Source organism: Lepisma saccharinum, chromosome 21 (genome assembly GCF_977018435.1).
Source record: "Lepisma saccharinum chromosome 21, izLepSacc3.1, whole genome shotgun sequence".
Classification (NCBI taxonomy): domain Eukaryota; kingdom Metazoa; phylum Arthropoda; class Insecta; order Zygentoma; family Lepismatidae; genus Lepisma; species Lepisma saccharinum.
Window position 1 is genome coordinate 36,271,352 of NC_139249.1, and position 14,708 is coordinate 36,286,059.

Here is a 14,708-nt window from a genome sequence, read left to right on the forward strand (position 1 = left end):
TTCAGGCATCCTTGAACATTGACATGAAAGCAATACATACAATTTTGCATGGTCATCTGAACGTACATAAACTTTCAAGTTGTTGGATCCCACACAACTTGACCGAAGCTTAAAAACAGGCTCGTGTAAATTGGTGTAAAGAAATGCTCACAAAATTCAACCGAGGCAAGTCAAATTTGGTGTACTACATCGTTGCAGGGGACGAAACTTGGATCTATTCATAAGAACCTGAAACTAAACAGCAATCCACTGTAAGGGTGTTTCAAAGAACCAACAAAAGTTGTTCGTTCGAGGAGTGTTGCAAGCAAATGATTTCTTGTTTCTTCAGTTATACCGGACATGTGGCAACAATAGCTTTAGAAGATCAAAGGACTGTAAATGCTGAGTGGTATACAACAATTTGTTTGCCAGAGGTCATCAACGAATTGCGTAAAACAAACCCAAATCTTCACATTATTCTTCACCACGACAAGGCCAGTTCCCACTCCGCACACCAAATTGTTGATTTTTTGTCCAATAAAAATGTCGAATTAATGACTCATTGTCCATACTCACCTGATTTATCAACTAATGACTTCATTTTTTTCCCACACATGAAAAATAAGATGCGTGTGAGAGATTTGTGTCCGCTGAAGCAGCTGTTGATGTATTCCGAACAGCGGTTTCTGAGGTATCAGCTTCAGAGTGGAAATAAATGCTTTCAAAATTGGTTTGAGCGTATACAAAAGTGTATTGATTTTAAGGGTGAATACTTTGAAAAACAATAAAGCCATTCCCAGAATTTCACATGTTTTTTTCATATTGATTGCAGAAACTTTTCTAGCAGCCCTCGTATAAATATACTGCTACTTTGAACTGTTAAGATTTTCAAGTATCGGTGTCTGTGTCCATGGGAATCAGTATGAATATCAGCATTGGTGTCAGGTTAAAATGACATTAGCTCAGCCCTATTAATTTCATGTAATGTAAATTTTTAGACATGCCTGTAAAAATTAACACTAATTTAACCATAATCATTATATTTTGATTAATCGGTACCATCTTGATAAGATATTCTCATGAACAACATTTAATTAAGAGACAATAACAGTATATACAATTTTAAAATCAAGTATATTTCCAGAGAAAAGTAAAGAAGAGAGAGTACAGAGAATTTAAGATTTAGTTGAATCAACATTGCCTTCATGCAATAACAAGGTTTCCACTGAGATGGAAATACTGGGAAACAAAAAAAGTCATGCAAATCAACCTAAGAGAGTAAAGGTTTTAAATTATCTGGAAATTTTGTGTAAAAATATTTAAAAACCTGAAGAAGTCAGGGTTTTATTACTAGGATGAGTAAAGGCCATTATTGACTGAGAATGCAGCACATACCTTTCCAGAAAATCACCTTTTGTCTTTGATGATCAATACATTATCAGAATATAATAATAAAGATTGGGAGTGATTTCCCCTCGCTCGTTCTTCCCCTCTAGACTGCTCATGCATTTTTTGACGACCAATATATTAATCTAGAAATACATTTACAGTATGCTGTATACTTTATGTGTTAGGATATGTGCTCTTTGATTTTATCTGAAATATTGATAAAAATTATGCACAGATTTGCCACTGTGTGTTCAGGCTCGTTAAATTTTAGGGTATTTTATAGTGCTTATAATAAAAGCAGTGTGGTAGTTGCTGGTAAGGAAAGGACCGTAATTCTGTGAATTTCTTTAATAGAAATAAACTCCTTACAGAGCTAATCATATCATGATTATGATTTGTTCACACTGTTTTTGACGTTTAGAGGAATACAGTTAAAGCGGTTTCTGATCTATCAATCTCAACAATATACAATTGACACTCACAACACTTTACAAGGAATTAATTCACAATACAAATTAGATTTAAGAAGTGAGTTCATCACACAGTAGATTCATATGTCTACATGTGATGGATGAATGGTGACAGAATGTTGCAATATGTCATTGTATCTAAGAAGCGAAATTTCTTTTAGTAGCTCAATAAGATAAAAGTACTGGTTCAGAATTCTATAATTATGGATTCAGACCCTAAGTTAATGTACAAGTTATGATTTGTGACTAAACCATTGGTTTTATTTATATTTTTTCACTTAATTCATATTGTATGCAAATTTTATTTAATTTTTTAATTGAGCACCACATAAACTATGTTAAGAGCATTACATATATGCCTCTTCACTCTGATTCACCATAAAAATAATGGCAACCTTCCAACTTTATTACTTCATTTTCTTTGTAATACATGTCACAATGTTTTGGCCTTCATCTTGTGATTTTTTTTCTGTGAAACTTCTTTTTACTTATTATTATTGTTTGTGTAAATTATTTTGTGTACATAGAGTATCAAGCATGAATATTTGCATTCATACTTCTCAACTGTCCCTTATCTTTTGTTTGTTTTTATTTTCAAGTTAGTGGCTGTTGCTTGCTCTAGTTTTTATTTATAAATATATTTTTGTCTTTGAAAGGCATGATGGACAAGGGTTGTTTTTCATTTTTCTTGCACATGTCTTAAGCAGCTTTTTTCCCAACTTTCTGTTGAATATTTTGAAAGCACGGTTGTAGTTTTTTTCTTTTTAATTCTGAAGAACAAACATATAATTTCTCTTGTTTGTATAAATACAAGTTAAATTTATGTAAATTTTGCTTGAGTTGAATATTGCATTAGTGTAAGTTAAAAAAAAAATGTTTCTTTTTTCATAGTTTGTGGCATATCATTGTGGTATTATTCACACTAAGGCCTTTTTTTTATAAAAAATTAAATACAATTATTAGCATTTTTATTCGAGCAGCCCTTATTGCTTTTGCTTTATACTGGAACTGATCTATTGAACTCATTTCTATTTTTAAATATATATACTACATATATATATTCTTTGATGATTTTGTATGAAGCTACAGATATATACATATATTTTTCATGTACATGTGACCTATCATTTAATACGGGGCTGTCAATGTTGCTTGTCTTTTTTTCCTCTGTTTTCTCAGTGTATGTAAGCTAGTAGTATGCAGCCGAATGTGTGCTGGTTTTTTTTGTCTTTTTTTTATTTCTGATGATGGCATTTATTTTCCACTAACCCAGCCATATTCATGGAGTGGTTCACAACAGAGACTCTACAGGGACCTTTGGGAACCTCTGAATAAGGTAGGCATGTTTTCTGTGCTTACACGGGTTGTTTTTTGGCATGATGTGCTATCTCCTGAAATGTCTCTCGTCTTCTCAGCCATGGATCTAGTCTGTGTGTCTATCTAAGAATGTATGTATGTATGTATATATTAAGCTTAGTGGTTGAGAATGAGATTGTTAGTTGCTTGATATTCATGTTAATATGTTGGTATTTAATTGAGTTTGTTAGCGTGGTAAGTACCTGAGGAATTTTTCATGATTAGCACATTTGTAATTGCAGTGGTGGTTTCTCTTATGTTAGTGTTGCACTTCTTTTACGGTGTAGTAGGGGGAATGTGTGCAAATGCCTTGCAAATTTCAGAACAAAATTCTGAAATATGCTTGGTGTGCCATAGTTCTGTTTGTATTTACAGGGTCAACCAGTCATGAAAGTCAAGAAAAAGTAAAGAAATCAACAAGTAGGTCAAAAAGTCAATATAAAGTCAAGAAATTATACTTGTGTCAAGAATTTTTGCCATCACAATGATTAATTGATTGATTTAGTTTATTTGACTTCACTTTTCTGCCCCTTTTGGCTAATCGCGTAGATGAGATGAATGGCAGTAAGATGGATGAAGGGACAACCACAAATATATGAGGATTAAAACACGAGCTGCACATAAGATTATACGCTGTAAGTCCAGACGCCAGAGCCTCGGTACTCTGCCAAATACAGTCCAGGATGCATTAACAGATAAAGCAAGTCTGATCGTCTTGTTAAGTGCAGCTTCAGTTTTCATAACTGGCCTTATTTTAGGTTAACAGATTTTCATTTAATAAACATTTATTTTCTTAATTGCTAATGTCCAACTTTACCTAAATAGGTGTCAAATAAATAAAGGCAAGAATAAGTCGAGAATTTTGGATTTGTTATTTTGGGAGACACCTTGATTCAGCTCTTGGAAATGATTTTTTAACTAACTCTTCCCTGGATGTGTTAGCAAAGAAGTGGCAACATTGGTTAATGTTGGATGATGGCAACCATTTCTGGTAACTGACTTGCAACAACCACCCATGCACTCATTCACGTTCTTTGAAATCTGTTCCTGCTTTTCATAAGTAGATTGCAATAGCAACACATACATTTCGTACATTAAATAATTGGACGATATATTTCTCTATTACGTGAAATTTAGAAATTCAATATTTCCACGTTGCACAATTTAATGGTCAATTAATTTCGAAAATAGTCTTCATTCACTAGGGGTACGGCATCTGGAGTGAAGATGGTACCGCGTGACTGCTTTGTTTGTTCCCGGGCAGCGGTAGTTGCAATTTCTCCCGTTTGGCGTCGCTGGCGTGTGTATCCCTTAGTGAATGAAGACAGAGGATCTTCGAAATTAATAGATTTAACCATTAAATTGTGCAATGTGGAAATGCAGAATTTCTAAATTTCATGTAAGTAATTTTAAACCGCTTACCGCATCCATCATTAATATTTCTCTATATTTAAGTGAAAGAAAAAATGCAAATTGCCTTGAAAATGTTTCTCTAAAAATATTTTGTTGTGCAACACTACAATAATATCAGCAACTCCCACTAGTATTAGGATTGAACTGATAACAATGACATCATATCGGTATCACACTGATAATTTTCCTGCGTTTGGGAGTCAAATTATCTTGGAAATATGCAAAATTTAATTTTTTTTCATGAATATTGTGTGAAAAAAATGTATTTTGTGTTTAAATGACAGCTATTTTATAGATTTGTTTAAATATTTTAAAGCAAAAATCTATCAAATTGATGCATATAATTTGCAGTAGAATACTTACATATCAATATTGATCAATATTTTGAATGACATTATTTCTTCAAGCATCAGTGTTGGTGAGAATTGGGATCAATATTTGTATTCATATCAACTCAGCCAATTTTTACACATGGAGTGTTCCTTTCATGCACTAATGTTAGGTGACATTAAATTTGAAATTAGAATATTTCAGATTTACCTTCAGTTTGCAGTCAACCTACAGGGTTAGCCGTCAAACAATGTTCGACACAATAAATATCTCTTTCCCAGAACACTGAAAAGTATGATACATAGTGACCTTACACCAAGTTGCACAACCCTTCATTTGATTGTGAGGCCTCCCCGATGGCGCAGTGGTAGCGTCTTCTCCTTGTAATCAAGGGGTCCCGGGTTCGATACCCGGTGGAGGCACAAGTGGTTCGGATTCCACTTTAAACTGTAGGTCCAGTCCCGATTAGCCTTACTGTGCATAAAGTGGACTTAAAACAACAAATCAATCAATCAATCAATCATTTGATTGTGAATAAAATCATCAGAGTTTTTCACTTTTTCATTATAAAGCCTCATCCATTAAGATGTCTTGTAATTCCAAATTGTATCAGGAAACACAATACTAGACTATCGAGAAACTAATTAAAGTAGCACAGATTTGCAATTATTTTCGCACAAAGAAGTGAGATAATTGTAAAGAGCGGGACTTACACAAACCTATCCTTCTGATGGACACTTTTCATGTGGACATATTGTCAAGACATGAGGATTTTTTTATATGCATCTATCTAGTAATTTTGAAATCTCCAGGGTTATCAGCTCACCCCCCCCCCCCCCACACACACACATCAGAGGCTACACACAAACCCTGCTGGTTGCAAACTATGTCACATAGCAAGAGTCATAAGCGTAACTAAGGCACTTACAGTCTTCTCCAAATTTCAGGCTTATTAAAATTTACAACTTGTGGGTATTTTTGTTAACCTCCCGGAACCTGAGGAGCAAAGTAATAAATTGTAATTTTTATGATTTTAGAGCCGTGTTGGTCTAGTTGGTAGGGGGCATCTGACTGCATGAGAGACCCAGGTTCAATTCCCAGGGGTGGGTGTCAGAATTTTTCCAGCCTTGTCCCCCGCAAGTGCCTTATGATCAGGTGCTCACCCAGCCTCAAATAAATAGGTACCCTGGGGTTCCAGAGCATGGTGCGGATAGCATCACTTCCAAAATGGCAGAGATCAAGAATATGTGGGACCCTGCCCCCACATCCCCTAAATGTGCCTTCATGACATGGGGAACTTTACCTTTTTATGATTTTGCAAATGTAACCATTAGTCCGGGATGCTATTATAATGGGGTGGAAAACTTTTCAAATCTTCCCCTCCCCAAGATACGAAGCTTCAGTTCACACTGCAGAAATGTTTTTAGTCATTGCTTTGGGCATTTGGGGAAAACATTCACTCTTTGAGTGACATTTTTGTTTGTTCCTGTGTGACATTTTCTGGTAAAGAATTTGTGCATATATTTTTTTATTATTATTATTACCATATTACATATTATTTTATGAGTGATCAAAAATCAGGTTGGGTAACTTTTCGATTACTCTGCAAAAGACTGAAGCTAACAAGAACTCCTCATCTTGTTCAAGGACTTATCCCAGTGATAACTGCTTGAATCACACACATGCACACACACAACAAAAGTGTAAAAAACCATTACACAGAAAAGGATAACAGACTTATGAGTTACGTTATGTTTTAAATTTTAAAATTCTGGACCATTCATACCAGGAAATAGAAATGGCCACTCCATTAAATAAAAGGATACAATTTTTGAGCACTCAAGCTTGTCATGAATCAGTTAATTTATTGATGCAAATACAATTAAACAATACTAATTTTCTGTACTTTTTTTTCAGTTATTTGTTGTTGCATTTCTCCCTCTACATTAAATGTGAAATTATGAATAAAGATTTGATGTACCCCTCAGTAAATTAGATAACCTAAGACCCTTCTGTAATATTTGAAACTTTTACTGAGAGCATATTTGTGAACACCTGTCTTATTTGTTGTAGGCATATTGTGTCATTCTTTTCAGTCTGCATTTGCATACCATAAGTGGTTTAATTGCTTACAGGTTTAATTTTTTTTTTTTATGTTCATTTATGTTCTGTTTGAAGTTGATAATTCAAGCTTCAAGGAATTCTGAAGATATTGTTTAGCAGTTGTAACGTAAGTTTTTTTCTCCATATTGATGATTTCAAGATGGCCACTCTGTTGATCATCCTCAAAACTTAGCCAACAGTGTGGCAATTTCTTCATAATATTAACTTAAGAGAAATGCACAATTTCTTGTGAGTGCAAAATTGTTTTAAATTTATAATATGTTAATCTAGGATAATGCAAACAAAATATCAGTAAATTGGAATCACATCTAAAGTTTTATTAAGTTCAAATATTTTGGCATGTGATTTCAGGGGTCTAGTAAAAACAGCAGTGTACGAGAAAATAGTATCTTATTTGTAAACATTGATTCAGGCCCTGACCAACTTTTAAATATTTTGTATGGTTATGAGATAGTTCATATTGCCAATTCCAAATATGTATCAATTAATGCAAACATGCAAATGTTTTCTTGAATTTTACATTTGTAGATCAAAGTACTCCACATGCATGTAGAAATAACATTGCTTCAACATTTTGTCATTGTGAATTTTGTTTGCAGGATATATCTGAAATAATCACCAACTGCGCAAGCACCCACTGGAGCGATCGGAAGGAGGGCCTCGTTGGACTCCAGAACTATTTCCAAACAGGCAATGCCCTCACAGGGTCGGAACTGAAACGAGTGACAGAAATATTCACAAAGATGTTTATGGATGCACATACAAAGGTATTGTAACAAGATTATTTCTTTCCAACAAGACTAGTTTATTAGTGCATTAACGGAAATGTGGTTAAAATTCACTTTGTATAAAATAATATTGTATTTTGTTTTAGTTGTGTGTATGCAAATAAATTGTGTGTTGATTTTGGCAACCTGTTGTCACTATTCACGATTGTTTATTGTGGACCTATATTACAGGATGCAGTCTATCCAAAATATCTAATGTGTGAAATCTGTTCATTGTTGGTGCACTTCATTGTAGTTTAATGTTGATGTTTCAATTCATTAATTATCAGTTTTTAATTTTCTTGAATGTTGGATGCCAAATTAGATATGCTTGTACTTGTCCGGTGTTGAAATGGATTATTGTGAATGTTTATTAAAATTTCTTAACACATTGAAGATGAATGTTGCATATGAGCAATATATCATAATCTTTGATGGTACGTTGATACTGTATTTTGGATCTTGTCTTAACTTTTTCTAAGACAAAGAAAATCAGACCTACCGCAGGACGTATTTTTTGTTCCAGAAAATTGAGGCCCGTTTTGACAAATCTGACTGAACAACAGGCAGTAAAACTTCATGTCACTCAGTCATCACTATTCCTTGTATGCTTTTCTTGAATGTCATGTGTTACTCTTGACTTGAATTTCTAGTAGTATTTGTAATATATATTTTAATATAATGTGCATTTAGTGACTTATAATGTATTATTTTAATAATTTGATACCAGCATACATTATTTTTCAAGATGTTCATTTTGAGTATCTCCTGAAATATACAGGGTAAACCAAAGAAAAGAGGCTCAAAGAGACTTCAGCAGTTAAATAGCTGCAATTTAAAGTTACAAAGGACAAAATCATATTCTTAATGTAAATGCACACGTATTTACTGTTATGTATTTACATGTTTCATTGAAAATGAACAGGGTTGCCCTAAATTAAATGGCTCTTTCTCTTCAGGCCTCTTTTCTTTGACCCACCCTGTTATCTACAAATAATATATATTTTGTATAGCATTAAAATTATGATTTTATTTATTTATTTGTTATTAATTTGAAATTTTCATATGAATTGTCTTAAGAAAAGGAAAGTGCAGTTCATATAATTGTAGAACCAATATGTTTTGTTTTCTTGGCTTCAGGTATTCAGTTTGTTTCTGGACACACTGAACGAACTCATAATAACTCACAAGGCAGATTTGCAGGACTGGCTCTATGTGCTCCTGACAAGGCTACTAAACAAACTTGGTGCTGATCTCTTAGGCTCCATCCAGAACAAAATCCACAAATCGTTGGATGTAGTGAGGTGCGTACATTTTAATATATTCAGATAACTTTGTTCTTGGGTTGTAATAATACTGTATCTTTCTGAACAGTGACATAACTAAGGGTGCTCATGACATAATAATGATAAAAGGTTGTTAATATTGATATATACAGGGTGTATCGTAAGTAATGGCTCAAACTGACACAGTTGAAAGTACACGATAATAGAAGCAAAAAAGTCTCCGTAAACATGGAACGAGCTGTTTTCGAGATAATTGCGAATGTGTGATTACAAGCTGCCACTGACTTCATTGTTTGTAAACGTCATCCTAGTTGGTAAAATGCTAATAATGTGTGTGAATGTGTGGTTAGAAGCCGTCACTGATTGCATTTTGTAAACACAGAGTGCTTTACTCCTTGCACATTCAGAGGTTTGCTCTTTGTTTACAAAACAGAACATTTCCGAGAGGTGGCGTTGTAATCAAACAGGATGGATACAATCAGTACACAGTGTAATCGTACTGTGGGAGTCACGTCAGTTGTGCTGTACTGCGTAGTGAAAATGAAACCTTACAGCAACGAAAATTACTTTTTACCAACTAGGATTACGTTTACAAACAATGAAGTCAGTGCCTGCTAGTAACCACACATTCACAATTATCTCTAAAATGACTCGTTTGCAGACCCATGTTTACAGAGACTTTTTTGCTTCTATTATAGTGTACTTTCAACTGTGTCAGTTTGCTCTATTACTTATGATACACCCTGTATATATTTTTTAATCTCCTCCTATGGGGATCAGACCCTTTTGCCAATAGTTACTGATACTGAAATGGTATTCCGATCGAGAAGACATTTTTTTCTGTACAACTTTCTTCTAAAAACGTATGAATTTCAAATGCCTCATTGTCTACAAGTCTTGAACATAGGTGTCATTGCACTGCTGTTGTGTTTACAACTGGATGTTTGTATATCATGTAAGAACAAGATATTTTACAGATTTTCTGCACTTAGAATTCCGGTGCAGGTGTGATCTACAGACTGTAAGAGAAAATGATACTATACCCAGACCCCAAGTTATATATATGTTACACAGTATGCATTATCACTAGTAGTAGTATATTAGCTATAATGGAGAGAATAACTGAGTGCTGGTGAATCAAATAATATGCGTTGGTAGCTTACCACCTTTAAGTAACCCCAAAAAGTAACATAACATTACTGTATGAATTAAGTCACTGGGTTACTTTTGTGGAGTAAATTTCAAATAATACGATTAATTAGAACTATTTAGTGCAGATATCTTTCAGGTTTAAAAGTGCAATTAAAGAGGTTTAACCCCTAACGAAGCAGTTCTTATTAACAATATTACTGTGACTACACTTGAAATTCGCCAAGATTTAAATGCACAGAGTAACATTTTAACTTACAAATAATGCTGTTACCTTTGTAGGGATTCCTTCCCCTGTGACCAGCAGTTCAACGTCATCGTGAGATTCCTCGTAGATCAGACGCAGACTCCCAACTCCAAGGTGAAAGTGGCTGTCCTCTCCTACCTCACGCAGCTGACGGCTCAGATGGAACCGATGCATTTCAGCAGTGGGAAAGACACGCGGATGGCTCTCTCCAAGATCATTGGCTGGACTAGCGACAAGTCGGTCGAGATCCGGAAGGCTGCTCACAATACGGTGATAGCTCTTTTCAACCTAAATACTCCCGAAGTTACGATGCTGTTGTCACAGCTTCCTAAGGAATATCAGGTTTGTAATGGTTTCTATTTTCGTCTTTGAGGTAATCTCTTCTCTGAAGGGATTGAATTTTGGGATTATGGTCAGTTCTTGAGTTACGGGATGCAGCTGTAATCAAAAGAGTAAAATACAGTTGAACCTCGATTTTACGTTTTTCAGGGGGCGAAACTGAAAAAAAACTTAAAATGCGGGAAAATCTAAAATCATGGAAAATTTCTTAACATTTTGCTATGTTGGGATCATCAGGGTTGAATGCATAATGCGGAAAAATGTAAAATCGGAGCCACTAGAACAGGTGGGGAAAAAATCCCAGTTCTCCCCCTGTGGGATCGAACCTGGGTGTCTCGCATGGTACCCAGATGCTCTAACGACAGCTGCCGCGGCTCCTTAAAATACAGGACGAATTGCAATCTTACAGTTTATTGTTATTTAAACGTTCTTTGAACAACGCATGATATAACAAACTGATAATGCTTTACAAATATCTTTAGATTTCACTGAACTATATCCAAGGTGTAAGACTTATCCGTTCTTTACTTTTACTCCATGAGGTCCAACGGGCTGATTGCCCGTTAAAACCTTTTCATGTATTTAATTGTTGGCCAAGACTATGGTGGTGTCTGAAAACTAAGTATGACTCAGAATCTTGCTTGGAAGTTAGGAGAAATTTTGTGTATTTCTCGCAAGTCAATTTTCGTGGTTTTTGGACTTAACATCTTTGCACACCTGCTCGGAGAATTTTCCTTTCCATGATGCAATAATGTTAAAACTATTTAGAATAAACACAAGTTATGTCAGGTAAGATATGACTACATACTTTGAAAACAAATGTGATATGGAATTTTGATATTCTCTGAATAATAATCTTGATTGTAGGAGGCAGCAGCAGCATTAGTGCAGAATCACTTGCGTCGCAGCAGCACAGAAGGGTCACCGCCTTCTCCACTCGTGTCATCCCCACGCCTGCAGTCACCTGGTACTCCTCAGCCAAAATCTGGAAGGTCATCTCGTTCCAACACCCTTGACCTTGACGACGAAAATTTGAACCCTGAGGAAGTGTACAGGTAGGTGTCTTCCACTTCATATTTCACTGAAAAATTAAGTGTGTGCCGAATTACATAAAAAGAATGTCCAGTACCTTTTAATAATGACTTTTCATTTATTTATTACTTTCCGTGGAAGAGTAAGGCTTTTCCTTTCACTGAACTATTATTAGCCTTTATTTAGTGCTTTTCAACTGTTAATATATTACTATCTTTCACTTTGTATAAACATTTAAAAAATATTAAAGAATTACTTATAAAACCATGCACAAAAGGAAACGCAAGGACACACACACACACACACTATATACACAGTGTGTATATTATATAGTAGTGAAGGACCAACATAAAATTTTGCTAAAGTAGCAATATAAAATTTCAAATGTTTCTTGAACACTAATGGTTCACTCATCTCCTTAATTGTTGTGAACCGGTGACTGCAATGGGTTTTGTCTTAGAAGACATTTACTTTTATAAAGCCAAGGTATATGAATTACACCTTTGTATTCATAAAAAGAGTCCCACACCATGGCCATTCGGTCTAAGGCGTCATGCTTTGGGCTCTGGCTACGGGATGCACACAAGTTCGAGTCTCCTGGGGAAAGCGTAACAACTTTTCTCTTGAGATTTCGGCCAGTGTATGGGACCATTGGTCACCCACCATTATGAGGAAATTGGGGATCTACAAATGAGTAGCGTAACCTGGTCTTGCAAACCTACGACAACTTTGGGTTCATCATGCTGACCACACATCAACCCGTAACTCGTTGGACAATGTCCCACCTCGGATGAGTGAGTGAGTAGAATCAGTGGGAGCGAGGCTGGCAGTCGGTAGTTAATGGGCTATTGCACCATGGGTTGTTGTTATTTTTCATAAATAGATTAACAAAATTACAGATTGGTAAAACTATCAGCCATTTTGACACATAAACCTACCAGTAGCAGTATTGACTATGACCAATCCCTGCTACAGTTAACAAATTATATTGTAATGCTTTGGTACACAGATTAAATTGGATTTAAGTACATTAAGGTAATACAATTACCCCCAATTAAGTATTTTGTTTACTTAATTTGTAAAATAAATCTAATTTCTTAGTACATCTTGTGTTGTCTCAACAATATATATATTTTTTTTTTTTTGGAAATATCTAGTTTTAAAAGGAACCAGTCTTATATTCTAAAGTATTAATTTTGTAAAACTAATAACAACACCTGTTCTATCCTTCTGTAATGCAGGTCTTTACGTCGAACCACAGCAGAAATTCAGAACTACAGTTTTGAATCCCTGGATAGATGCGGTAAATTAGATCGTGACAGGGATACAACATCACAGGATTCCGGAATAAGCCAAATGTCTGCAGGAGCAGGAGACAAGCTGGATACTTTGGAAGAGAGGCTGGAGGATTGCGGAAGCCTTAATAACTCGGTAACTAACTATCTTGTATTTCTACAACAAAATATTCAACTTGTAAATTATCATTGATAAATGTTCTGCTGTTACTTTACCGTTTATTCTTATCTATGAACCATTTCTACAGTATAGTCAGTGTGTCTACCAGTCTGGAAATCCTGGAAAAGTCAGGGAAATTTACTGTGTTTCTGGAAATAGTCAACATTTTTGTAGTAGTGCGCTAAAGGTAAATTTTTGAATAAAGAAAGGAAGGAAGGACAAGCAAGAAAGTTTAACTTTGTTGTGGACAAACTACACTTCAGTTTGATATACTGAGTATTACCAGTAGTAAAATTTTAACTATTTTCATGTAGAAATCTACTACTTTTGTTTTGCTTTTCTGTGTGCATGTTTGGTAAATAGTTATTAAGAACAATACGTGTGTTATTAAATCATGCTATAATTATGTACTCCCTCTGTCCCATAATTATAGTCCGGTATGCCAAAATGGTAGTACAGGAATGACAGACGAAGAGGCAAATGGAAAGCACAATTTGTACTGATCCTTGAATAATAAAGTTGTATGACTCATTCCCGTGTTTCATGTTCTTCTTCTGTATACACCAATGTCACAGTTTGAATATCGGGCAATTATTATGAGACAACAAACAAAGGTATACCAGACAATAATTATGGGACAGAGGGAGTATTAATTATGGAGTAAATTAAGTTTTTTCATAAAAAATTACTCTTTGTTATTCATTAGTACAGTACATGGCATGTACCACACAAAAATTCACCCCTGATACTTGCTTCCATCCCCATATCCAACAGTCTATTACCGTTGACTTTTCCTTCTTGTTATTACGTTTACATGCAAAGTAAATATGCCAGTGCTTGGTTAAGTGGGATTCTAAAAAAGTGTGCATTTAGATTAAATATAGTGACCTCCTTTCAGACATGTATACACTAATTGTCCTAATGATTTGGGCTGGAAAATTTTCGTTCTTGGTCTCGAAAACCTGGAAAGGTCAGGGAATTTTGATTTTACGAAATTGTAGACATCCTGTATAGCGTAAAAGGAAAATAACTTATAAATGTTAATATTAGATCTGAGACATTACCAGCATATCTGTATCAGAAACGCATTGTTCAGAGATTGGGTATGATACAAGCTATGAAACATGAAGGGTTCCATTAATCCAGCACCAAAATTATGTTGTAAAAATGAGTTTCTTTAATAAATGACAGCTATAATAATAATCTGGTTCTTCGAACATGTGTTCTCGGGTAGCCAACCAGGTTAAATTGGTGTTAGAATTAGAATTTCTTTATTCATGGGCGAAGTTCAGCCTGTGGCTGCTCTACCACTTAACCCGCAAAATCTAGTACAATAAAACAAACAAAATACAATTACTACTATAACTTAAGA

General features: G+C 34.9%; 1 protein-coding gene across 8 annotated transcripts in view; it reads left to right on the forward strand.

Annotated features, from left to right (window-relative positions):
- chb (CLIP-associating protein) overlaps window positions 1–14,708 on the forward strand; it is a 391,332-nt gene that overhangs the window by 362,595 nt on the left and 14,029 nt on the right. For 6 of the 8 annotated variants that reach the window (XM_083142339.1, XM_083142341.1, XM_083142340.1 and 3 more), the window contains 6 exons: window positions 3,112–3,174; window positions 7,661–7,828; window positions 8,969–9,132; window positions 10,546–10,852; window positions 11,717–11,904; window positions 13,123–13,312. In XM_083142339.1, the coding sequence (XP_082998465.1) occupies window positions 3,112–3,174; window positions 7,661–7,828; window positions 8,969–9,132; window positions 10,546–10,852; window positions 11,717–11,904; window positions 13,123–13,312 (1,080 nt within the window). The remainder of the gene's footprint in view (window positions 1–3,111; window positions 3,175–7,660; window positions 7,829–8,968; window positions 9,133–10,545; window positions 10,853–11,716; window positions 11,905–13,122; window positions 13,313–14,708) is intronic. The other 2 variants (XM_083142344.1, XM_083142346.1) reach the window with 1 other exon arrangement.